The sequence below is a fragment of the Elephantulus edwardii genome, unplaced genomic scaffold, assembly GCF_000299155.1.
Source record: "Elephantulus edwardii isolate Elephantulus edwardi_28Jun2011 unplaced genomic scaffold, EleEdw1.0 scaffold00036, whole genome shotgun sequence".
NCBI lineage: Eukaryota > Metazoa > Chordata > Mammalia > Macroscelidea > Macroscelididae > Elephantulus > Elephantulus edwardii.
This window is the reverse complement of record NW_006399786.1, coordinates 6,152,909-6,179,466: the sequence shown is the minus strand read 5'-3', so window position 1 is coordinate 6,179,466 and position 26,558 is coordinate 6,152,909. Positions and strand designations below refer to the sequence as shown.

The following is a 26,558-nucleotide window of genomic DNA, read 5'->3' as shown; positions in this document are numbered from 1 at the left end:
TTAGAAGCCCATGTTGTGTGCAATAAACTTCACTAACATCACAGGACAAACACACCCATTTTTCTTCAGTTTCCCTTTGTCAAGTGACAGCTTTCCCATGCATATGAAGTGACTGAAAACTCCATTTCATCGAAATGACCAAGTATTAACAGATTACCTGACAGCTTGGAGCTTTGACTACTAAGAGTAAGGAGACCAGCAAATGCATGCTACTCCAAGATAGGGTGATACACTGCTAGAATATTTCAGAATTAATAAGCAATCTCAGATCAAAGATTTTGTCTCAGTTAGACATACAAGACTTTACTATTTTTCTGTCTCTTCACATTGCCCTATATAGTAATTCCTATAGGAAGAAACTATATCTTCGCATTATGGTGCTGGAGAAGAACTGGATATCATGGACTGTCAGAAGAATAAACAAACCTGTTTTGGAAGAAGAACAGCCACAAAGCTCCTTAGAAGCAAGGATGGTGAGGATTTCCTTCCTGTACTTTAGACATGTTATCAAAGGAGAGCAATCCTTGGAGGATATCATACTTGGAAAAGGATGAGGTCAGCAAAAAAGAGGAAGAACCTGAACAAAATGGATTGATAAAGTGGCTGCAACAATGGGCTCAGACATAGCTATAACAGTGAGGATAGTACGGGACTGACCAGTGTTTCATTCTGCTGTTCCTAGGTTTTCAATGAGTCAGAACTAAACTGTCAGCTCTTAACAATAGCAACCCTGCCCTGTTAGACAAAGAGTATCATGCTGTCATGTATATTCACTAACTGTGGTTTCAATTTTGGTGCTATTTCATATTACAACATTAAGAAAAATCTATGGAAGAAGAACTAAGGATGAAGAAATGGACGCTCAGATTACATAATCTGTACCAGCAAAATCTAGTATAGTGGGTGGAGGTATTTCATAAACCTGTAAATTAGTAAAAGAATAAAATATCTCATTCCACCTCCAAAAGGTTTGCCAAATATTTGTAGCTCAAGTTGTGCCTGAAAATTTTAATAATAAAACACATCAAATGTAAACTTTGATACATTTTCAGGTGATTATTAGTGAATGCACAACCATAATTTTTTTTTTCATTAATCCAGAAAATTGGAGGGAGCGAGAGGACATACTAACTTCCATGATCTCTTTCAGGTCAAAACTTGCCTGAGTCTGTGACTTCTCAATAAGATTAGTATTATTCTAAATGTTCCCCTTCAGACATTTACTTTTAATATATATTGAGAAGCATATCTCATAAAGAAAAGCCTCAAGAACAAGGAACTAGGGAAGGGCACTTCAATAAGTCTGGAAATTGGATGAAGAGTCAATCAATGTGGCCTCAGCGCTGGAGTTGCAGAGGACGTGTGCGATGAGCTCGTCAATTAAAGGGCTGGTGGCAGCCCACATCATTCTAGAACAACTATCAAGTGCTTGCCTGTGTTTTGAAAAAATATCATTTTCTTTGCCTATTTGGAAACATTACAAAATAAAGAACATAGAGTTACGTAGCTGTGTGTGTGATTTATGAAATAAAACAGGTGATGTGGCACACTGACCATTGCTGATGCCCCTCACCTTCTCTAAGCATTTCTTGCCTGGAGACATAAGCAAAACAGGGCCTCTATTTTTAGGAACCAAATACCACTCAACCAGAAGAGGGATTGAGCCAATTTTCTGAACATTTTCAGAAGCTGGCATTTCTGTTGGAATGGGCTTTGAAACAGTTTGCTGAGCGTGCTGCCTATGTTGAAACAAATCTCATTGTGGCTGGTAGAAAATATAGAACATGATGGAAAGAGGATCTAAGTATTGCCCTCAAGTTATCCTTCTGGATGAACACTGACAGGTAATCTTGGTTTTAGTCATTTCTCTCTCCAAAGGGCATCATGGTGCCGTGCACAAAACAGGGATTTAAAAAAAAAAATCATCACTGGTTTGTACAATGAGATACTACCTCACTCCAGTAGCAGTGGCAAAGTTTAATAGGACAACAAGCAGTAAATGCTGGAGAGAATGTGGTGAGATAGGAACTCTCATACATGGCTGGTGGGACTGTGAAATGGTACAACCACTCTGGAAGGCAGTTTGGCGTTTCCTTAAAAAACTGAACATAGAAATTCCATATGACCTAGCTATTCCACTGCTAGGAATATACCTTGAGAAAATGAGAACTGAGACACAAACAGAGATTTATACACCAATGTTTATAGCAGCATTATTCATAATTACAAGCACATGGAACAGCCCAAACTTCCAACCACAACTGAATGGACTAAGAAACTGTGGTACAGTCACACAATGGAATACTACACAGCACTCAGGGGAAATATATTATGTAACTTGGGAAAGACTGGAAAGCATTACGCTGAGTGGACTAACTGTCTCATAAGGACAAATACTGCATAAGACCATTATCGTAGAAATAGATAACTAGTAAAACGTGTATGAGGATCAAAGGTGGGAAGGGTGGGAACAGAGAGATGAGGATGGGGACGGGGAAAATCACAGGGTTACACAATTTGATGGGTAGAAGGAGGAGGTGGAAAGAAATGGGAAAGATCTGGCAGGTATCTTGGAAAACAAGGCAGTGATGAGCATAGTTCAGTGGTGATTAATTTTATAAAACGTAACGAATGGGAATGATTGTACGAAACAATGTAAATGAAGGATAGTGTGAAACACAATGTATAAGAGCTTTGTAAGCAAACCAATATAAGAAACTTTTTAAGAAAGGCTAAGGGGGGGGGGGGGGCATGGAAAAATGAATAGTCTTTTATTTATATATTTTTAAACAACGTATCTTTCTTGTAAAACATAAAAAGCAAAACATTTCCATTCAACTATTATTCTACATATTTTCCCCTGATGTTGGTTGCATTCTGCTTTTTAAAAAAATTAAAAGAATTCATTGGTTTACTTAGCTTACTGACTCACAAGTTGTCACTTAAGGCATTTTAATATATGTAGGAGTCTCTACTCAATAAAATTCTGGGTGCCATGAACAGTTACGGACTTGGGAAGAAGGAAAGCAGTATGAAGCGTTAGTCTATCCACTTACTATTTCTGCCACATTGGATGACTTGATTAAAGTTCTCAACATGAGACAGCATTTCCTGTTTGTGTAAAAAGGAAGTTGTGCAAGATGATAATGTAAGGTCTCTTCTATCTGAAGAGACTCATCACCAATCCCCCTAAGGGCGAGAACTCACATTCCTTCTTGATTTAGAATTTGAATTTTTTCCCCTTGATTCCTTTACTCACTAGCCATGCAAATATTATCAGCCCTTAGGATAGGAAACTATAACACAGTGTGGTTCTGCAAACATAAGTATATTATGCTAAATTAAGTGCAGAATTTCTCTAACATTAGAAAAACAACCAGTTACTTTTCATTAGTACTTTTTTACTGAAAAGAATGAAAATGGTTCAGTGTTATTCTCAAAAGCCTGAATCTACCACAGATTGTCCTAGGTAATTTCTATTTTAATATTGTTTTAGTTGTGAGAAAGGAGCCTTGGTGGTGCAAGCGCTCAGCTTGGTTGTCTAACCAAGTTTCAAACCACCAGCCACATTATGTGAGAGAGATGTGCAATCTGTTGAAGGGTCACAGACTTATAAGCCCTATTCTATTCTGCTCTATAGGAAACTCTAGAGGCCTACCAGCTGCTCCAAATGAGAAAGATGGACAATATCCTCCCACACTATTTAAAAACCAGCAAGAAGGCCAACTATGAGGGTATAGACTTGATGATACATGATAACAAAACCCTGTCCTACTGATTTACTCCACAGCAGGTTTCATCTTCTTGTTGCTGCTGTGTACCATAGAGTCAGAACTGACCTACAGATGGGTTTTCAGAAGCAATTAATCACAAATGAGGAGACTGTCCATTCTTCTTCCAGAGCAACTGGTGACCTCAAATCACATACCTTCTGGACTGCAGTGCAACTTCTTGACACTAGGCCACCAGATCTCCCATAGTTACTAAAATAATAAATGTATCTATCGTGGGTATTTCAACCGTACAAAGGACAAAACTAAAAACACTCGTATTTTTACCTTCTAGTGATAATGACTATTTTTATCTGTAACCTTACAGATTTTCCCTCCTAATATATACATTCTAAATACAGCATATACACAATCAAACACCATTAGGATTTTCTGTATATACTGCTTTGTAATGACTTCCTTCACTTAGTGACACTCCTGAGATAACAAAAGGTTCTAAGACATGGTTCTTTAAAAGTTGCTCATAGAGACGTGTAAAAATTAGCCAATATCTAGGGGCTTTATAAAGTGGTTCTGATAACAGTCCATTCTGGTACTTGCCTCAATGGAAATACCTTTCCTGTTGAAAATGAAAGGCAGAAGGTTGTGCTGGAAGCTCAGGGAAGAAAATGCCTCACGCTGCCTGAGACACTCTGAGGAATAAACTCTATGCTTATCTTCTTCCCTGGGAATGTTTCTCCCTACTTCTCTGTAAGAGGTAAACAAAACCAAACAAAACTTGTATCCATTTAGTGAAATCTAACTCATGGGGACCTAGTAAGGGCAGATCTGTACTCCAAAGACTTTACAGTGGCTGATTTGTTTACAACTGAATTGCAAGGTCTTTTTTCAGCTTGTCTCTGGGTGGGCTTGAAACTCTTCTTAGCCTCCCAGTGCATAGGACATTCATACCACGCAGTGACTCCCTGCAAGTGACAAATCTGCTAAGAATGGCCACTTCTGGAGGCTTCCCAGGCTGATGACTGGACTAGTCCTTCCTACAACATCCCTTGTTGTTGCTGTTGTTGTTAGGTGCCACTGTGTTGACCACAACTCATAGCAACCCTATGACAACGGATCTGCACCCTGCCATCCTCATGACCTTTGACAAAGTTGGACCCATTATTACAGTCACGGAGTCAATCCAGCTTGTTGAAGGTCTTAGATCCTTTAGGGTCTAAGTCATTTAGATATGGCAGAGCTTGTGGTTGTTGTTGTTATGTGCCGTCGAGTTGTTTGCGACTCCTAGTGGCCCTATATGCAACAGCTCCGAACTCTGCCCTCTCTTGAGCCAATTTCATTGTGTCTGGCACACTTACCCGCATTATCCCAGTTACTGCGTCAATCTATCTCTTCGAGGGTCTTTCTCTCTTGTGCTGTCCCTCCACTTTCCAAGCATATGTCCCTCTCCAAGGACTGGTCCCAGTGGCAGAGTTTATGATGACAATTTTTATTGCTATAAATGCCAGTCCCCAGAGCTTCTAAGTACGAAGCAGCCCTGGTGATGGAGTGTGTTATATGCTGTGCTGCTAACCAGCAAAGTGAGTCCAGCAGCTGCTCTCAGGCAACAAGATGGGCAGTCCCTTCCTCTAAAGACGTACCGTCCCATAGACCCAGTGGAGGGTTTCTATGAATTGGAATTAACTTGACTGTACTGGTTTTGATTTCTAAGTGTGAGAGATGTATCATTTTCAGAAAAGTAAGTGGCTGAGAAAGGGAAGTGGCCAATGACTCTTTTCATTTGCTGTGTGCCCTCAGTTAAGAGGGACAAGTCAATGGACTTCTCTGAGATGGCCTCTTGTCTTCACTTTGTTTTCCTATAATGGACCCAGCGTTTCTGGTATGTGATTAATGGATATCACTGGGCTCTAATGGGATGCTGATTGCCTAGTGGTAAAGAGTTGTGCTGGCAACCAAAGGTATGATGTTCAAATTCATCAGCTGCTCCAAGAAAGAAAGATGGGCAATCTCCTCCTGGGGTAGTAACTGCCTCTGAAAACCCACCGGAGGGTAGCTAGGGGTTGGTTCTGACTTCGCAGTACACAATAACATGGGTAGCAGAGTTCGGCGTCTGGGGATAAAGGCACTTTGTCATCAACTGTATTTTGAAGAACACTACAGTTCAAAAGCAGAGGGGAATTCGGACAACCGTTAATAAACAGTAAGTCACAGTAAGGAGTGGATAGCAGCATACGTTTTAACATAGTCTGATATTGATTTTTTTTTTCTTTTGCCAATGTCCCACTTTAACAGTGTTGCAGTCATGCATCAAGATTTCAGATGGAAAAATATAGAACAAAATCAATAAATACTATCTTTTCACTACCAGTGGGTCTATATATCTCCAGTTTCTCTGCCACACACATTTAAGGACCTTAAGGGATACAAGACCCTCAACAAGATAGATTGACTCAGTGGCTATAATAAGGGTTCAACTATGTCAGAGATCATGAGGATGGCGCAGGATAGGACAAGACTCAGATCGGTTGACTCGATGGCGCCTAACAACAACAGATGCTGTTGGAAGGGCTGCTCCAGTCACCAGGCTCAAGAACTTCAGATAGCTACTCTGACCCTTTCAAAGGTGTACCTGTGGCTGCTGTATTGGAACTGATTCTAGCTGACCCTCCAGCAGAATTTGAGAGGCAGTAAATCACATGAGAGGAGACTGCTCATTTTTCTTCCATGGTGAATTCAAACTGTGTTCCTTTGGGCTGGCAGCACAACTCCTTACCACGAGAACCCGAAAGATCCCTCAAAAGTGTACCTACAACTCCCAAAGGTTCCCTTCAAAAAGCCCGTGATCCCAAAGGTTACACACTCATTTGCTCTAGATTTTCTACTTAATTAACATAGAAAATGAAGCTTTGAAAACAATTAACTCATTATTCAAGGAAGTAAATCTGAAAACAACATTATGTAGCACATTTATGTAATGGGATTGTAAAAAAGATAAAGGAACATTCTTATACAGTCAAGTTGCTCAGGCAAAAAAAATTTAAAAAATTTTTGAATTTACTTTTATTTTCTTTGTTCTTGATTATTCTTAGGTAGCAGATAATCCTGAAATGGCCAGTCATTATTTTCAGATAATGAATCTGATCTCTTTTTTAAACATTAGGTGCTGCTTGAGGACAATACCCTCAGCCACTATATTGTGAATATATAGCCCTTTACTCCATGTTTGACAGCAAATGACAATATACTCACAGATGTGTTGTTGCCATTTGGCATAAGCGTTAAAAGTAGAGAAAGCTAATCTTTTTTCCCCAAGATCAGGAATTCTTTCTTAATTCTTAGAAACTAAAGAAGAAAATTATGAATAAATGCTATTAAAGAGTCCTCTCATGTTCATAAAAAGGCAAAAAAGGTTAAACTTATCCAGATTCTGTCATCTAAACACTCTCACAAATATTCTCATTTCCACAACCCCCCAGAAACTGTGGCAACCACTCTTAAATTCCAACAACACTGTGTTAATTTTGCTCAAGCGCAAGCCAAAAACATATTTTAACATCCTGTCAGAATGAGATACTAAGAGTGTAGATAAAATGACACTAAAATAAATGTAAATTTAGATTGCTGTTACAAGTGGCTGCCTGGCTCTGGGAAGATGCTGGGTTGCTATAGTATTTTCCATAGCAACTTTGCATCTTATTACATAAATAATCCCTCAGTGTCCTTAAAGCCTACTAAGAAAACAGGATTAAATCTATTCTCCTATGTAATGATCCTGCCTCACAGCTTATGAGAGTGAAATGCCCCAAAAGCCACAATGCACTGTGATCCAGATAACTGTGTCCTGGCCACTGCAAATAGCCAGGGCACTGTAGGATGGACCTAAGGTGGCAGCATTGCTGGCTCACGACCGTCCCTCTAAATCTTTCTGGGGTCAAGGTCTCTGGAGTTTCCCCTTTCTAGAGCTTTTGTTAATGTCCTCACTTTTCTCCTTTGCCTGTCAAATGCCCGTCAGCCCAAGCCCTGCACCAGATTTAACAGGCCCATGCCAGCAGGCAAGAGACCAGGGCTCAATTTAGCAGCAGTTTGCGCTGTAGATGCTGTTGGAAAAACACGCTGGAATGTCATGCAGGAAAGTCAATGAACTCACCAGGCTCCATAGCAAGTACTGGCCAGGTCAGGGTTGTTTAGAAACGCAGCTGGAGCTAGCCTGGACTTTATGGACATGCAGCACTGTGGAGAGACTAGAGTACTGAGGAAAATCTCTGGGCTTCTGTGCACAATGCCATTCCAGGAGAACATACTAATTGTTCATGAAACATGAGACTATGGAAAGTTCAAGAATGTGTTAGACAGATGTCAGGAATATGGTATTAACAGAACCCAAGCTCACAGCTGTTGAGTGGATTCTGATTTACAGTGACTCTCCACAGGATCTCTCCACAGCAAAACATCTTTATAGTAGATGACTGCCCATCTTTCTCCCTTGTTGCATACGTTGGTTTGAACTATGGATTTTTCAGTTAGCAACCTCATACATTATGCACTAGACTACCAGGGTTCCTTATGGTATTGTTAGGGACTGCATCAAAGCAGTATTATAAGGCACTAAGCTTAAAGACTGCTCATATTAGAAATGTGAACCCTCAAAACAGATTAACACTGACTGGAATGCTACTAATAACAAGATTATCTCTCCACAATCAATATGATGTCATCTCTTCTGGCATTTTGAAGGTAAAGAAATTTACAGAAAGAAGTAATCTCTACACTTTCCCCGAAACCTATCTACTATAAAAATGGAGTTGGAATGGAAGACTTCACCCAAATAAACATTTATTTTAATTCCTTTACCACTATTTGCAAGTTTGAAGACAGAAGAGGGAGAACTGATGAATAAGGAGGTGTGCTGCCAATTCAAAGGTAGGAGATTTTAATCCACCCACTGCTCTGAGGGAGAAAAAAATGATCTCTTCCTGTATGATTTACAGCCTCTGAAAACCCACTGAGGCTCAGCTATGAGTTGCTTTGGACGTGATAGCGTATAATAACAGTAGTAATAAAGACAGAAAAAAAAACCTCTTGATTCTTCGTAGATGACAACCTATTTCAAGCTTCGACCTGGACTATGAACTACTGCTCCCATTACAACAAGGCCAGAAGAAACAGAGAGAGCCAGGGTACTATTACTCAGTCCTGTGATCAAGGAGCCAACAGAGGGATCCTGGTAATGAGGAGGAAAGGCATGGACCTTGAATCCAACTCACATGCAAACTAGGCACACTGATCCATGAAGACCGAGAAAAATCTCGAAATCCAATCTCCAGAAATAATCTTTAAACTCCAATCTGAAAACTATCTCATGAAGCATCCTACCCCAAGCCAATGTTTGCCCTGAGAATAGTCCTCTTATAAAAAAATTATACCTGTGAACTTAATCTGACAACAGCTAATCTAAAGCACAGGTGAGAACTTAAAGAGGCACAGAGGTCCAATAAATGGTGAAAAACAAACTGGGTAGAGACAGGGAGGATGCTGACACTATGTGCATGGAACACCAAAGGCATGGAACTGTTCAAACAGATACTGTGAATATGTTTGGTTTGTGGTGGCCTGGGGGTAAGAACCTGCACTGCAACCCAAAGGCACTCAGTCCAGCTCTGCGGGAAAAGGATGGACAACCTCCTCCTGTGGGATTAACTGCCTCTGAAAACCCGCCAGAGGATCGGCTGTAGGTCGGGTCTGACTCCATGGTACTCAACAACCACCACCCAAACTAAGCAATTATTTTTTTCCCCAGAAAAAGGAGTTTATGTGTGGAGAGGCTACTCAGCCCACTGAGGAGAGTTCTCATCTTGAAGGCAAATTAATTTTAATTGACCACATGTCTTCATTTGGTACTTGAGTTCTCAAAGCATTTGTTGTGTTTGAAAAGAAAATGCTTGCCTTTAGTTTGGTGGTCGTCGATGGATGGAGACACAACATTGCTTGACTGCTTTTTCAGGAAATGATGTCCAGGCTGTCATGTGTGAAAACAGTAGTGTACAGACCGCTTCTCCTTCATTTCCTGGACTCACGCCGATGCTGCGGCCATTGAGCTCTGTGGTGTGGGAGACCTCAGTCTCTGACAGGTGGTCTTATATGAGCCATTTCATTCCCAATGACTAAATGGGCTAATCACTCTGTCTAGTGTTACCATATTCCAGAGCACATGTCTTTAGCACATACTCAGTGTTCCCTGAAAGGAAATGGTGACCAGCTGTGAGTGATGTGCCCCCATGTCCTGCCCCTCACTGGGCTCTGAGCTCCTGGCCTGGCATCCCGTGAACCCTCTCACTCTTGTGCCCAGACCAGGGGTGAGGCAGCGGGGAGCCTCCTCCCAGGTTTGTGCTTGATGGTGATATCCTGTTGGGAAGGCATCCTTTTTAGGACCTTTCAAATGCACTAGCATCTAAGACTAAACAAAGGCGAATGAAGATAGTCATGTTATTATTTATTTTTAAAACATATAGCCTTCAGTTACACATAAAAACTATTTGGACACATGGAATATTGTTAACTAACATAATTTAATTATGAGCTCCTTAATCCAACTCCATGGTAGTGGATAATTTGATGCAATTAGCGGAAAGGTTTGAGAAGTTCTTTCATGACAAGTCTGTACCTCTGTTGTGGTGAGTTTCCATGGAAAACTATAAACCCAGAAAAATACTCTTAACAATTAAAAATGTTTGCCCCAATAAGAATTGAAGGTTTAAATGAAGTGCAATGAAAATTTAAGAACATGTGTTTGTACTTAAGGTCTGTCTATTAAGCAAAGGTTGCTATTTGGAAAAACGAGGAGCAGTCTGATCCTAGAATAATTTATGGCCTCTGAAATCCGATGGGAGGGCTCAGTGAGGGTAACTCACTTGGCAGCAGTGGGCCGGGTTTGCTTTTATTGAGGAAGGAACTTCGGCGTCACTATTCGAAACCTTCAATTTATATTCATCAGGTCTCTGCTAATGACACAACTGAAAAAGGGAACCACCACCAATATCCTTCATGAACAAAGAGCCAAAAACGTTCAACAAAATCCTGATCAAAAGAATTTTACATCACATTAAAAAAAATAAATAATGCATGACAACCTAGTGAAATTCACAGCAGGTATGCAAGGGTGGTTCAAGGTCATAAAAGCAATCAACATAATCCACTACATAAAGAAAACAAAGGGCAAGAAACACAGAGTCATATCACGATGCAGAAAAGGCATTTGATAAAATCCAACATCTATTCCTGATGAAAAGTGTCAGGAAAATAGGACTAGAATGGAAATTCCTCAACAAAATCAAGGGCATCAATAGTGAGTGAAAGCATTTGCCCTGCAAAGAGGGACCAGACAAGTACTCCCTCTATTCAGGACTCCCTCTATCATTATTCCTATACAATATTATACTGGAAGTTCTAGATGGAGTGATGACTTAAGAAAAGGCATAAAAGGGCGCCAAAATTGGTAAGGAAGAGGTAAAACTATTCCTATACAAAGATGGCCTGGTTCTATATACAGAAACCCCTATGTCACCAAGAAAACTACTTACTGGGACTTATTGGAAGATTCAGTAAGGCAGCAGGTTACAGTATCACCACAACCAACAAAAAGAACTTAGAGAGGAAATCAGGAAAGCAATACTATATACAAAAAAGACAAAAATATTTGGAATACCCTAGTGATATGTAAAACACAACTTGTTGTTGTTGTTATGTTCTGTTGAGTCGCCTGCGACTCATAGCGACCCTATGTACAACAGCCCTAAACTCTGCTCTGTCCTGTGCCAATCACACTGTCTCTAACACTCCCATCCCGATTATCCCAGTCACTGAATCAATCCACCTCATAGAGGGCCTTCCTCTCCTGCGCTGTCCCTCCACCCTCCCAAGCATGATGTCCCTCTCCAAGGACCGGTCTCTCCTCACAACATGTCCAAAGTATGTTAGACGGAGCCTCAGAATCCTTGCCTCCAAGGAGCCACCCGGTTTAACCCTTTCCAGGACAAATCTGTTTGTTTTCCTAGCAGTCCATGGTATTCTCAATACTCTTCTCCAGCACCACAGCTCAAAGGCATCAATTCTCCTTCTATCCTCCTTGGTCATTGTCCAACTCTCTGATACATAACAAGTGATTGCAACTTAGTCTCCAGAGAGACACCATTGCTCTTCAGTACTTTGGAGAGGTCCCTAACAGCAGACTTTCCCACGGCAATGCGCCTTTTAATTTCCTGGCTGCTGGTGCCAAGACTGTTGACTATGAAGCCAAGCAAACTAAAGCTGTGTACAATCTCAATCTCTTCAGCATCCATCCTGATGCTGCCAATTGGTCCAGTGGTGAGAATCTTTGTCTTCTTGACATTGAGCCTCAATCCATATTGTAGGCTGCAGTCCTTGACGCTCTGCAGCAGGCGCTTCAGGTCCTCTTCAGTTTCAGCAAGCAGGGTTGTGTCATCTGCATAACGCAGGCTGTTGATAAATCATCCACCAATCTTGACCCCACATTTCTTCTCATAGAGCCCAGCCTCCCGGATAATCTGTTCTGCATATAGGTTGAAAAGGTATGAAGATAGGATGCATCCTTGGCGTATGCCCTTCTCAATTTTGAACCATGCAGTGTTCCCTTGCTCTGTTCTGACGACTGCCTCCTGGTCCAAGTATAAGTTTTGCATTTGAAGGATCAAGTGTTCTGGGATTCCCATTCTTCTCAGAGTCAGCCATAGTTTGTTATGATCTACACAGTCAAATGCCTTTGCAAAGTCAATGAAACACAACTTACACAGACAAAATGGTAAAATATTATTGCAAGACTAAACAAGACTTAACATGTCTAGAAGAATATACCTTGCTCATAGATAGGATTGTCAAAATGTCAGTATTGCCCAAAGAGAGCTCTAGATATACTGTAATCTTGATGCAGATTCCATCAACATTTTTTTTAAGGAGATGGAAAAAACCCAACTGCTAACTTCATATATAAAAAAGTAAGAAAGACCTCGGAAAAGCAACACATTTCTGAAGAAGAACAAAGTAAGTGCTCACACATCCTGATTGTAAGGTTTATCACCATACTGATAGGGTGTGGCACACACTGTGCTCTTAACTAGAAGATGAGTTTTCCAAAGCCACAAGCTGCTCTGTAGGAGGAATACGGGGAGTCTCTGCATGTAAAGATTGGTTGTTACTGTTATATACTGTCAGACTGGAAGAGTCTCAGAGCTGACTCCCAGCAGGTTTTCAGAGGCTGTACACCCCAAGGGACAAGACTAGCCATCTTTCTCCATGGAGCAGCTGTGGACCCAAACTGTGTGCCTTTGGGTAGGCAGCATACCACCTTACCATGAAGCCAATGGTGCTCCTGTTAAGGATTTACAGCCTCAGAAATTTGGTGGAGAGTCTCTGTGAGCTGGGACTGATACAGTGGCAGTGGTTTTGGTTTTGTTTGTTTCGAGTTTATACCACTACAGTAGACAAGTTAGCTTATTACTGGTACAATGACAGACATTCAGACCACTGGAACAGAATGGGGGACCCAGAAAGAATTCTATCCAACAGGGAAAGCTGATCTTTGTTTTGTTTTTAATTTTTAAAAAGTATTGGTGTGCTTACAAAGTTTGTATACACTGTGTTTCACACTAGTCTTCATTCACATTGTGTTTCATACAATCATTGTCATTCATTATGTTTTATAAAATCAATCATCATTGGACTATGCCCACAATTACCCTGTGGAAAGCTGATCTTTAATAAATAAAAGAACACAAAACAGGAAGAGGGGAAAGGAGAGGCTTATTAAGTAATGCTATTGATAAAACTAAGTATCCATTTAAAAAAATAGAAAATAAAATCTATACCTCATACACTGTATTAAAAATGAACTAAAAATGGATCACAGATCTAAACCTAAACCCATAATCTTTTTTATTTTTTTTTAAAGGCAAACTAAAAGGTCCTAATTTACAATAGAACTGTGGTTTGGCCATCAATTATAACCAAAACACACCAATCAGAAGATTAAACTAGATGAATTGGAACTTCTAAAAATTAAACCCCTATGAGAGTAAGAATCTCTGAATCAGTGAAAAGAGAAACCTACAGGAAGGTAAAAATATTTGACAACAATATATCAAACATGGACAAACTCCTAAAATTTACAGGAGATTTTAGTATCTAAACCAAATCACAAACAGTTTAATTAAAATATGACCAGAAGGCATGAATAGATATTCTCTACAGAAGACATTCAGGTAGCCAATAAACAAAAAGAAATGCTTCCATTCATGAGGCTTAAGAGAAATGTAAATAAAAACCGAGATAATAATATCACTCCAGCAATAATATCAAAGTTCAATAAGACAGAAAGCAAGAAATACCAGTAAGAGTGTGGAGAGATTATAACTCTCATACATGGCTGGCAGAACCATGGAATGGTGTAACCACTGTGGAAAGCAGTATGGTAAATCTGAAAACACACTGGAGCTAGAAATACCATTTGATGCAGCAATGTGATTACTAAATATAACAGGGGAGAAGGGCAGGAGGATGTGAGGGTGAGGGCGAGGGCCAGAGAGGAGGGAGAGTTCTCACATGGATATGACTTTTAAAGTTTGGCTTGATTACAGTAGGAGGCAGACTAAGTAACAATAAATTGGAATTTTTATCAAAAACGATCTTATGGGATGCCAAGAAAAGAATGCCAAGTTTCCTTCAATGACTTCTTCAGTAAACCTGTCTTGCTTTCCTAATTTATTAACTAAATTCGTTTCCATTTTTATCAGCATCTTAGTTTCGCTTCAGCAAATTCCTTTTCCCCTTTAAGATCCTACTGATTACAAAGAATGAACTAGCTGCCCAGTTGACACAGTAGCTACAGGGACGGTAAAGACCTGCAGCCAAAGACACATTGTAAATGACCACATGTGATAGGAAACAAAAGCACAATTGCATATTCTTCTTAACTGTGTAAGCAACAGGGAGCTCTGGTGACTTTTAAAGGTAAGGAACTCAGCTGCTAACACAAAGATATATGGTTCAAATCCATCAGCTGCTCTATGGGAGAAAGGTGGTTAATCTCCTCCCGTGTGATAAAGTGACTCTGAAAACCCACAAGACAAATTCTAACCTGACAGCACATAGCAAAAATATCAAGGAAGGAAAAATACTGCCTAGTGGGTAAAGAGTTGCACTGCTAACTCAGAGGCGGGCGGTTTGAATCCACCAGCGGCTCTGAGGGAGCCAGATGGGTAATCTCCTCCTAGATGATTTATTTTAAAGCCTCTGAAAAGACATTGAGGGGTGAGCCAGAAGTTGGCTCTGACTCAATTGGCAATGAGTTTAAGTTTGAAAAATATTAAATCCAACATATCATAAAAAGTTCTTTCATAACAAACTGTATTTTCTAGAAACCAAACAAAGTTAGTGTTTTCCATTTTCTCCAAGAAATAAAACCCATACAGGCTACAGAAAGCTCCTGACACAGGTTTTTGTTCTAGTAGCCAGTCAGGTACTCAGCTCACCCTCAACCCATGGTGAGCTGTGTGCACAGAGTAGAACTGTGCTCTGTGGGTTTCCAATGAGGGGATTTCTCTGAAGGAGATTGCTAAGTCTTTGTTGAGGTGCCTTTGGGTGTGCTCAAAGTAACAACTTTTTGAGTGGTAGCCAACGGTGTCACTCTCTGTCTCACTGTTAACTCCTTGCTCAAGCAGGGCGAGGAAAGCATGCTCCCTGTGAGAGGAGAGGCTCCATGGAGGCCTGGTCTCCCCTGGAAACTTCAAGGCCATACCAGCTACCATGCAGGTCTGCTGGTGCAAATGGTCAACGCATTCAACTGCTAACCAGAAGGCTGGGGCAGTTCAAGTACAGCCAGCACCATCTCAGAAGAAAATTGCAGTGATGTACTTCTGAAAAATATAGCCACCGGAAGCCCCCCAGAGCCCATCCTGACACACACAGGGCTCCAGGGTGTAGGGGTGACTCCGGGTCAACAGGTTACTAAAGTCTGTGCAAATTCTCAAAATTCTGTTTTAGCAGAATGAAGGAGGATTTTATTTAAGGACAGAAAATTTATTTCTATTTCAGCATTTGGCAATTCCCCTGCCAGTGAATTAGAGGGCTACATTTTGAGTGGCATGTCAGCAGGTGAGTGACAGATGCAAATTGGCACCCAGAGATGAGTGATATGTCACCGAACTAGTTTCCCCTGCAAGGTGTGTTTCCCTCGGGCTGCCAACATCAGTCTCTCCCTTCAAGCAGTTATCAGAGATTTGTCTGCTGCTTGGTCAAAAGACCAGATGGGAATGCTTTCTGTCAGGCTGTGTGCCCTGGAATATACAAGGCTGGAAGCTAAACCAACTGTCTACATTTCAGCAGGATCTTCAGGACTCAATACAATTAAAAGGTCAGTTTCTCTCCTTTCCCTCTAACTAGGGCTGGGTTTCTTAAGAAACCTGGGTCCATCTCATTTTACAAAGTACAAAAAGACTTAGAGCTCCTTGGGCCTGGATTCCAGTTCTTTCCTCTTTCCTCAGCACCCAGAAGAGAGCGCGCACAGTTTCGTAGTCATGAAGTTCCTGAGAGTTCGTGTTCCACTTCACGCCTCTAGAAGATGCCCAAAGAATAAACTTAACCATAGGGAGCTCTGATGGCCTTGTGTGAAGCAGCGTTGTAATCCCAAAGGTACATGGTTCGAATCCACCAGCTGTTCCATGTGAAAAGGATTGGAAATTTTTTCCCAGGAGATTTACCACTTCTGAAAAGCTGCTGGAGGGTCAGCAATGAGTCGGTTACAGAAGCTGAATTGTGCCTCCTAAAATGCATCATGCAGGTAAAGGTAGAGACTTAGGGAAAGTGAGGAAGAACCTCAACCAGATGGACAGACACAGCGACTACAACAATGGGCTTAGAGCACACCAGAGACCCTGAGAACAGAGCAGGACAACCAAGGTACAGATTGGTCGCTTACAGGTTAGTACGAGTTATCGTTATGTTGACGGACTTAACACCACCACCACCACCAAAATTTATCTTAGGGTCCTCACTCCAATGCCTATGGATGAAATCTCACTGGGGAATAAGGTTTTCTGTAAGAAGGTCACACGAGAGTAAGCTATGTCCTAAACTAGAGATTTTTAAGACCTAAGAAGAGTAAACAGGATCTAGAAAGCAGCAACCACAAGGTAGCTATAAGGAGGAGATCATCATGGGACTCCGGGGCTCTGCGTTCACGGAACTGGGAGGAGTCTTCCCCCAGAGCATGCAGAGAAAAGAGAGCTTTCCCCTAAAGGCAGGGACCTGAACTCAGATTTCTAAACTCCTGCACTGTGTTCATTTCTGATCATTAAAGTCACCCACTTGTAGTATTTCTGCTATAGAAGCACTGAGAAACTGAGGCAGAACTTTTCCACTGAACTCCCAGAGAGGACATGTTTGTGGTCCCTGGATGTGTTTGTTCCCATATTTGGAGAAATGTCACACTTAACACACTGGATGGGCCTTTTATTATTCTGGTCATATCCTAAGTAGGTGAGGAAATGAAACACATGTCTTACCTGGGAAATTGAGAGCTTGTTGAAAAAGAAACATCACCCTGTTCTCCACAACCCCTCATCCCCCCTAAACATGCTACAGGTGCAAATCAGAATTTGACTCAATTCTTTTCTCCTTTATTGCTGTTAGGTGCCGCTGAGTTGGAATTGACTCACAGTTGATATTGCAGTAGGTTTCAGAGGCAGTAAGACTGTCTTATCTTTCTCCTTCAGAGAAGCTGGTGAATTTGAACTACATGTCATTTGGACTGGCCATGCAGTTCTTTACCCACTAGGCCACCACAGCTCCCATTTCTTCTATACCTATCTGATTGTAAATATCCAAGTTTCATGTCATTTTATCTCTTGTGTAGTAACTTTAAAGAGAAAAGGGTTGTGTTTTTTTTTCTTTTTGAGGAAAAAAACTGGATTCATTTATCTAGATCTCTTACTGGATTTGAGTAAATCACAGCAATAACGAGGTCTCCCTGGGTCTCCCATATTATGGAGAGTACATCCCTTGTCTCTCTGTACATTATCAAGGAAAGGGTTAACCAGAGAAGGTGTAAATCAGCATCTCAGAAGAAGCAGAGCACATAAAGCAAGGTTCTGTTAAAGTTTTACCCCTTTTCACCTCAAAGGGCAATGTCCCTTAAGTGGTACCAAATCAGGTCATCCCTTTTATTAGATTAGGAGAACTGGAGTTTGTTGAGTAAAGTATATTTCTCCAGCACATCAGCTCAGGAGCTGGGGAACTGCTTTAAGGCTTAAATAGTTCCAGCATCAGGAATACACTGACCAAGACCAATTTCATCTGAATTTCAGGATAAGCTGTGGCTGCCACACTCTGAAGGGTTTTTACGGCAACAGGCAAACATCACTGAAAAAAGTACAGTGGCTTCAGATCTACATATGGACGTTAAGAAGCAACAACTAGAGCAACTGAAATCACTGTGCTCCCACGAAGGGGATAAAAGTACCATTAATAAAAGGCAGAGCCACTCAAAGACAAAAGTTCAGTGTAACCCAGATAAAAGTGAGTTTCCCTTCTGGGTCTTCACTTCCATTCTAAGGGTGGGGAGGTGTCCTCATCGTCATTACCTGTTTCATCCACTCTCATCTTTTTAGCAGGGCTGTCACAATTTTCATCATCTGACATTTCCATTTCTTCTTCACGCCGGATGCCCATGAGCTGGTCACTCTGAGCGTTGCGGAGCTCCTGAAATGAGAGGAGACACCAGTATCAGCGTCATGGGCACGTGTCAGCACACCTGGCTGGTGGTCTTCTGCATATTATGACTGACACATCAGGGCTCAGAATCCGAAGCGTCTACCTCCAAAACATTTCCCCAGCTAGTCAAGAGCCAAGAGTGAGGCTCTGCCTGCCGTGGGCTAACAGGAAGACTAAGACATTGGTGCCAAACTGCAGTAAATCCCTGTTCCATCTGTGACTAGCTGAGTGGCTCCTCAGCCAATTCGTTAACCTCTCGTTGGACTCAACTTCTTTTGCTAGAGGCTGCTGCAAGGATTACGTATCACCAAGGCTGCAGACAGTAGGGACCCCTAGCCTAATGGTTAAGAATACAACCTGAGGAATGTCAGAGGCAGTTTCTTCATCTCTTTCAGTGTGATTTTGCTTATCTAGAATATAATATTTTTAATATCTGTAAAATAGCATCACTGTAAACAGTAATAAGTAGCTGCTAAGATGATAAAGCTATTCTTCACTCAGAGTGCTCCGATGAGTGTAAATGTCCTTGTGTGTCACTTCGTACATATAAACAATGCACACACACTTAAAAACAATCATAGAATTGAAGGATGTGGGAGAAGAAAACACAGACAAAGGCTGCTTCTGTTCATGCTCTGCAACTTCTCATAGGCTTTGTGGTTTCTTGTAGGCTTTATTTGGTGGCTATTTGGGTACCTCTTTGGAATCCACAGATCTTGGGATCATATATGACCTTCTCTACTCATTAAGAGAGTGGTTTTTGTCACAGCATTTAACTTCTTTGAGCTTTTCCTCTATTCTTTTGGAGATGGAAAGAATAACAATATAAAGCGTGGTTCACTGCTGTTGAGTTAGAAGTAACTCACAGCTGACTTTCCACTAGGTTTCAGAGGCTGCAAACAGCACAGGAGGAGACTTGTTATCTTTCTTCTGCAGAGACACTGGGGGATTCGAACTGTTGGAGAGGTACAGCCTGGATTAGCAGAGTAACTCCCTAAGGACAACAATACCAGGGTTTAGGAGTGTATGCCCAAACTCATTGTAAATAGGGAAGAAAATACAAAAGTTGCGTGGTTTGTTTTTTTCTCCCTTCTAACTACAGTGGCTAATATCAAAGCATTCTAATACCCTACTGCATTCATTACTCTGTTATTTTGTACTGAGCTGTTCAAATTCCAAAAGCCACACTCTGCAGGTTCCTCTTATTCTTTTACACGTATTGTTTCAAAAAAAATTTAAATGAGAAAAGGCTGCTTTATTCTCATTTTCTCCCTTAAAATTAAAATCTCTCAACAGAAGTCAATAAACCGATGAGTAACAATTAAAAATGTACTATTTACTGCATGAATGGCATGATTTTCAAAGAAGTTGCCACTCCCTGTGACGGGTATTCTTCTAATTTACAGCCTCGTTTGGTCCTTGTCTTTGCTAAGACCATAGAGTTCAAACGGCAGAATGATGGAGAAGATACTATTTACTGATACTGATATTCACATGGTCAACTCTAAATTCTGGCATCACCACTGCAGAAGGCAGGGGAGTGGAGCCAGGGCAGCAAGATCCCAGGACAGGGGACCTATCAGAGCAGCACCTGGGAGGCCACTGGGACAGTGGGCAAAAAAGAATCAGACTATTTGACATTGAGTGGCCCAGTGCATGTCAAAACAGAGCTGTGCTCCATAAGAATATTCAATGGCTGCTTTTTTTTTTTAAAGTAGATTTCTAAGGTTTTCTTCCAAGCGTCACCTCTGGGTGAACTTGAAATGCCCCCCTTTCAGTGAGTAGCTTAGGCACCTTAGCATTTATGCTACCCAGAGACTCACTGAGGCCATGGGCAATGCCTCCTTACCTGGCCATGCCACCCAGAAGAAAGAAAGACAACTGTCAATTTCTTCTTCATCAGGGCTTGAAGAAGATATTGTTACACTTGATTAGTATGGGGAATTCTAGGCTGTGGACAGTTAATTTTTCTACTGACAAAGAACTCAGTTTCTAAGAGGTGACTTGAAAATACTTGAAACAAGGTAAAAGATGGAAAGAATAAATGAAGCTGAAAGGGTTTATTGTTTAATCCTGCAATTAATAACAACTGTCACCTCATAGCTGTTCCTATGGGAAAGGGTGGCAGAAAGGGCAAAAACACATATTGGGGAGAAAAAAAAAGCTGAGGGTGTTTCCTCTGTTCAGCAGTAAACCACCAGTACCCTCTAATAAATCTGCAAAGGTGTTGCAGATAATTAACAGATGCTGTACATGGGAACACAGGGAAAATCAAGCCAATTATCAAGCTTATATGCAACTGAGAAATTATCCACAATGTGAAATTACCAACTGGTATTTAATCAATTAAGTGACACATCGGAAAGAAAATCAAAGGTAATTTACAGTTCTGTTTCTTAATGTATATCAAACGAGGTGGCGGTGGTGGCAGGGAGGCACTGAGCCTCTCTCTCTCCAGGAGGCGTGTTATCCAGTGACATCTCCCACAGGTCTGAGACAGCCATTTCCACCTCCATCGCTGAGCAGGGGGGTGCCTGAGCACACCTGCTCCCGGAGGACTAGCCAGCTCTAGGGTACCTGAAAGCAGGGAAAGCAGGACCTGGAGTCCTACGTGGGGGTGAATGTGACATTCGCAAAGTGATGACAGTGCTTTTTAATCACAACAACAACAGTAATAATAAGCATTTGGCCACCTGCCTGTATCCTACCATCTCCTTTAATCAATTTGGCTTTGCTGTGGAAGGGGTAAAGCAGCAGCAATAAATGACAGACAGTTCCTTCTCCCATCACACTAAGAGACCCTCAGGTTAAGTGCTTTTTGGTTTTTTGGTCCCTGGAAAACCAAAGAAAAACCCCACCTTCTCCTTCTCCTCATCCTTCCAGGAGGAAAACAACTGGATCAGCCTCTAACCACCAGCCTAGGCATTTGTGAACAAAATGCAAACGTCCCTCCTTCTTCACAATAAATTGCACCAGCCTTTAAAATGTCCCATTATTGTGAAGCCATTCCGTATTCACCATAACAACAGTGATAACAAAGAATTCATTTGGTATTCATGTGGGTGCTATATCTCGTGCCATTGGTATTCAACTCTAATTTAGCATTAGTTAATGGGCACTTAAAATGCTACCCACATGATGGATATTATACCACTTTGTGGTTTCTCAAACTCTATGTAAAATATTTATTTCAGAAGTGTGCACCAAAATCATTAACCAAACCTTACCTTCTATACATTTGGGGTTTTGAAAGAGGGGATTATCATTTAGAGAACTTTAATATTAGCATGCTGGAGATGGAAAGGCATCCAAATGAAAAAAACATTCTCTTGTTAAAGAAAAAAAAAGTAAATAAAGAAGCAAACAAAGACAGAATACTTACTTTTAAATTACAGGTTCAAAGCGTATACTACACTGTGGATTACAACAGCAGCTGGGCGACCAATGACTAGTGATGCATTTGGTCCTTCTGGGTGCCAAGGAAGGGCCACTTCTGGACTCTTTCCTTGGGGGACAGATACTCACACGTCACGCATGCATTGAGGCTAGCCTTTGCATTCTCTCCTCTTGGGAAATTTACACTGGGGAGAGGTGTGAGATAACCCAATGGCTAGCACAAGGGACCAAGACATTGCTTATGATGGAAAGACGTATGGAAAGGCGTACCTGCTATTTATAGCCCCAATAGCAAACGATCATCATCACCACCATGTATAATACTGAAAATGAAATTTGTATTCATTCAAAGCTATTTTTTCTCTTTTAAATTGTGAGCAAAGTGTCTTGGTTTATTTAGGACATCTTCACTTTAAACAGGACAAATCGCTTATCCCCTTGGCAGGGGAGACAAGCACCTTAGGCTTTGTGTGTTGCATTCACCCCTGTCCCAGATGAGGAACAGACAGATGAGCTGATGATGAGAAGACACAACAGCGGGGGAGACTGCCCACTGTAACAAAACCCGCAATAGCTGCAGCCACATTATACTCTCTGCCAATCCAGCTGCGTGATGGTGGTTAAAAAGTAATAATAGAATCACCAACCTCAGAGTGCTTGCGCCAAATGTCTATGTTCTTGCGCTGGGCTTTCGAGAAATGGTCCCAAGCTTTTTGTCTGGTAGAAGCGTTGAAAACGGCCACAATCTGCTCAACTTTGGTGAACAAGGAAGTCAAACAAGACAAGTAATTTATGTTGTGATCACTACAGGGAAGCAAAGCAAAGACACTAGGAGTCTATGGATGATGTCACGCTAGAAACAACATCATCGATATCCATCCACTCTGTGCCTTTCGTACTTACATGTTAGCAATGTTGGGGATGCCGCCCTTCAAATCTGCTTCCACAACTTTAGGGTGAAACAAAACTCTACCTAGGACTGGGGAGCAATTAGGGATAGCTGTTGTCAAGCACTCTTTTGCTCCTGTTTAAAAATGTTATTTAGGGAACATATCTATACAGTTAGGTCTTCAGACATGCAGACTTGGTGCTGGCATTGCAGATAACCAATGCCTGGGTTGGGAGCTTAGACACGAAGCCAGGTGGAGCAGCTGAATGGCAAAGAGCTAAACATTTCTCTTTCCTCTCTTCTCTTCATGGCCCCTGAAGATATTATTACATGCAAGGTTTCAGCTGGGACAATGGAAGAGGTGTGCCATATATTCCTGAAATCTCAAGGGCCATTTTTACCTCTAGCTCCCTTTGCCCCCTGTTGAACCCACCACAGCCAGCCCTCCAGCAGGAAATAAGAGTCACTATTTCCACTTTTAAACCAAAGCTCACCCAGGCAGCAGCTCCGGTGTGAAGAACTTATTCCAGTACAATGTTTCACCCTCCAGAGTTCACGGGCCTTATACCATGGTGTGACTCCCATGTCACACTTTCCCCAGACCCCTTCCCTCTGGTCTCCAGCCACTTAACGTTCTAACTGGACACCACCTCTTACTTTACTTAGTACTTTGTTGACTTCATATGTGGTACTATCGGAATGCTAAATATTGAGGAATTGTTAACAAAAACGTAGAGAGACTGAAATGGCCTCTGAGTAGTGTGTGTCGGGAGTAGGAAGGGCTAGCCATCTGCTGCCTCAATCTTGGTTAATCTGTTATTGATCTAGCAAGCATGGGGTTAAGGACATCATAACACTAAATCAAACATAAGATCAAACCCAAGCTTCCAAAGATTTAATTGGGAAAACACAGTAATTTTTGTGTGTGTGTGGATGTTATCAACTATATAACACATTGTTTTGGTGAGTGCTGGCTCTAGGGTGTCAGAGATGATGAGATGGCACAGGGTAGGGAAGGCTGTTTAGAGAGTTGCTGAGACCCACTCAACTCTATAGCACCTAACAACAACAACAACAACAAGGCTCTATTACCAAAAAAAGGGCACAGGAGATCTTACAGACCACTTGTTTACAAAAAAAAAAATCAACAAATAATGGAACAATCCCCACAGAATAATAACACTTGGGCTACAGGTTTTAAAATATAGGATGAAAAAGAATCCAACCAGTGAACGATGGAGCAGACAGAAAAGCAGATTTCATTCATCACCACAGTCTAAATGCCTTATAACACCGAGCAAACACTTCTCAATCCATGATCAACTGCCATGGGAGCTTTGACGGTGGCTGTTTCCATCCCATGAGAATCCCAACTCCAAATCTCCCTAGTTATCCATCTTCTAGTGTTCCACGATGAATCTGCTTGATGAGCTTTCAACAGGAGGATCTGTCATGACTTGGTTCATATCTCCCTTGAGCTCATGAAACTGCTGACTCTGCTCTTCCTCAGCATCCCTGCCTTCACCTGGAAGATGTGATACTGTCAGGCTAGTCACCTCAGGCTGACCACCATCTGAATGCCAACTGGGAGTGGTCTGCTCAGCTAAACGGCAGCATGGCCTGCGGAGGACACAGCTGGCTCCGCTGCTGGTGTCAGTGAGACCTTCTGTTTGTTTTGTCTGCACACAGGCTGGGAGCTGGGACTTGAGTCTTCTCCAGCAGGGCCAATACAGAGTAAGTAGCCACAGATGCATGCATGGACATTGGTAGAATCCACTGTCAAATAAGAAAGATTATCTTGCAGGGCAGGTGGGCCTGTGACTTGAACAGGTTTCACTGCTTCAACAGCAGAGCTTTGGGGTTTGGATCAGTTCGAAGCGTGTTAAGCCGGCAGTGAGAACTGTGATGCCTTGTCACGAGTCTTGAGGGGAAGGCACAAGAAGTGCTGAAACTGGTGGAGTCTAGACAGTCACAGTGAAAATTCTGGTACCAGGAAAGGCAGTTAGTAAAGGACGACAAATCATATATGTTTTTGAGTATGTGGAGCGAAGATGTAAGAGAGATCATAATATACGTGGAGGAGGGCAGAGGAAATGTACTTAGATGAAAGATCTAGGGCCCTCACACTCCAAAGAAACCAGGGTAAAACAGATCTTATTTTAATAAATACTTCAACCAAACAAAACCCACCTCCATTGAGTCAACTCTGACCCAGAGTGACCCCAAGGTTTTTCAGAGTAGACATACTCCACAGGCTTTTCAATGACTGACCTTCCGGAAGCAAACTCCAAGTCAAACTGATATAATTTTACTCTTTTCCATAGGCTATTTCATTAAAAGCAAGACTAAATTTGACTTAATGTCATATTTCTTTCCTTAAAAAAATTTATACTATCTCAACATATTTAGAACTTAGGAGAGGAAAAAGAAAAAAACCTTGAAGAATAAAAATACCCCAACAAACCAAAGCTCAAACTGGAATTCAGCTTGGGTTTGAAAAATATTCTGTCTTTATAGAGTCCAGCCTATTTCTCTCATTTCTGCACAAACTTCCCCCAAATTAGCCATTTGTCTTGCAAATGAAAAGTTCCTGCGCTCACAAAAGGACTCAGAAAGTGCTTGGGTCAGCACCATTCATCATCATTAGGGAAAAACCACCTCAAAGAGTGTGCGCTAATGAATGCGACTCAAAGACAGCAGATCTGTGAAGTCATAAATCAGAATGACCCTGAGTATGAATGTCACAGTAAACGACCAGCCAGCAGGTACTGTCCACAAGAGGTCCTGGAGTTTGACTACCATGCACTTATGTATAATCCATATTTGTTCTAAGCACAATAAAACTACAATAAGGTAAACTCATAAAATCTTACTATCTTCAAGTGGATTCCAATTCACAGCAACCCTGCTGAATAGAGCAGAACTGACCCTTGCTGTCTCCCGGGCTTTACTGATGCCGACTGCAACAGCTGCTTTCTCCGGGGGAGTGGCCTAGAGATTTGAACCACTGGCCTTCTAGTTAGCAGGCAAGTGCTTTAACCACTGTGCTACCAGGGTTCTTTTTTACACACACACACACACACACACACACACACACACACTATTTCTCTAAACTCTTTAAATCTCTACTTCTTAGGGAAAAACATGGAGGACAAATAAGATGGCTATCAGGAATTGTTCAAATAAAATGCCTTACAGAAATTGTATTGCAGGCAGAAAAAACTGAATTCAGACTAACCTTCACTGTGTCTTCTCCACCTCTGCGGTTAACCAAGGGGTGGCTGCAAAGCCCCTCAAGTCAGATCACTTTAAAAGGAAAAAGTCTGTTCTTAATTGCTACTTATTTATTCGACAAAGTATGCCTCAAAGTTTTGGAAGTACTAGCAACAGACAGTGCTTCCAATCAGAACATTTCAATTTCTCCTTTAGATCTTGGTAACAGCAGCCAGGAAATCAGGAGATAAATTGCATTGGGAAAGTCAACTGTGAGGGACCTCTCAAGAGTAGTGAAGTGCAATGACGTCAGGCTGAAGACTAAGGTGCGCCTGATCTAGGCTATAGTCTTTGCAATTACGTGCTATGCATCGGAGAGTTGGACAGCAAATAGGGATGATAGAAAGAGAATTGATGCCTTTGAGTTGTGTTGCTGGAGAAGAGTGTTGAATATACCATGGACTGCTAGGAGAACAAACAGGTTTGTCCTGGAGAGGGTGAAGCCAGACTATTCCCTGGAGTCAAGGATTCTGAAGCTTTGTCTGACATAC

At 41.5% G+C, this 26,558-nt stretch overlaps 1 protein-coding gene across 1 annotated transcript in view; it reads right to left on the bottom strand.

Moving 5' to 3' along the window:
* The window catches only part of ENOX1 (ecto-NOX disulfide-thiol exchanger 1), a 260,495-nt gene that overhangs the window by 136,098 nt on the left and 97,839 nt on the right, over positions 1 to 26,558 (bottom strand). The window contains exons 7-8 of the mRNA XM_006884564.1: positions 22,553 to 22,659; positions 18,380 to 18,497 (exon numbers count right to left, since the gene is read on the bottom strand). Of these exons, the coding sequence (XP_006884626.1) occupies positions 18,380 to 18,497; positions 22,553 to 22,659 (225 nt within the window). The remainder of the gene's footprint in view (positions 1 to 18,379; positions 18,498 to 22,552; positions 22,660 to 26,558) is intronic.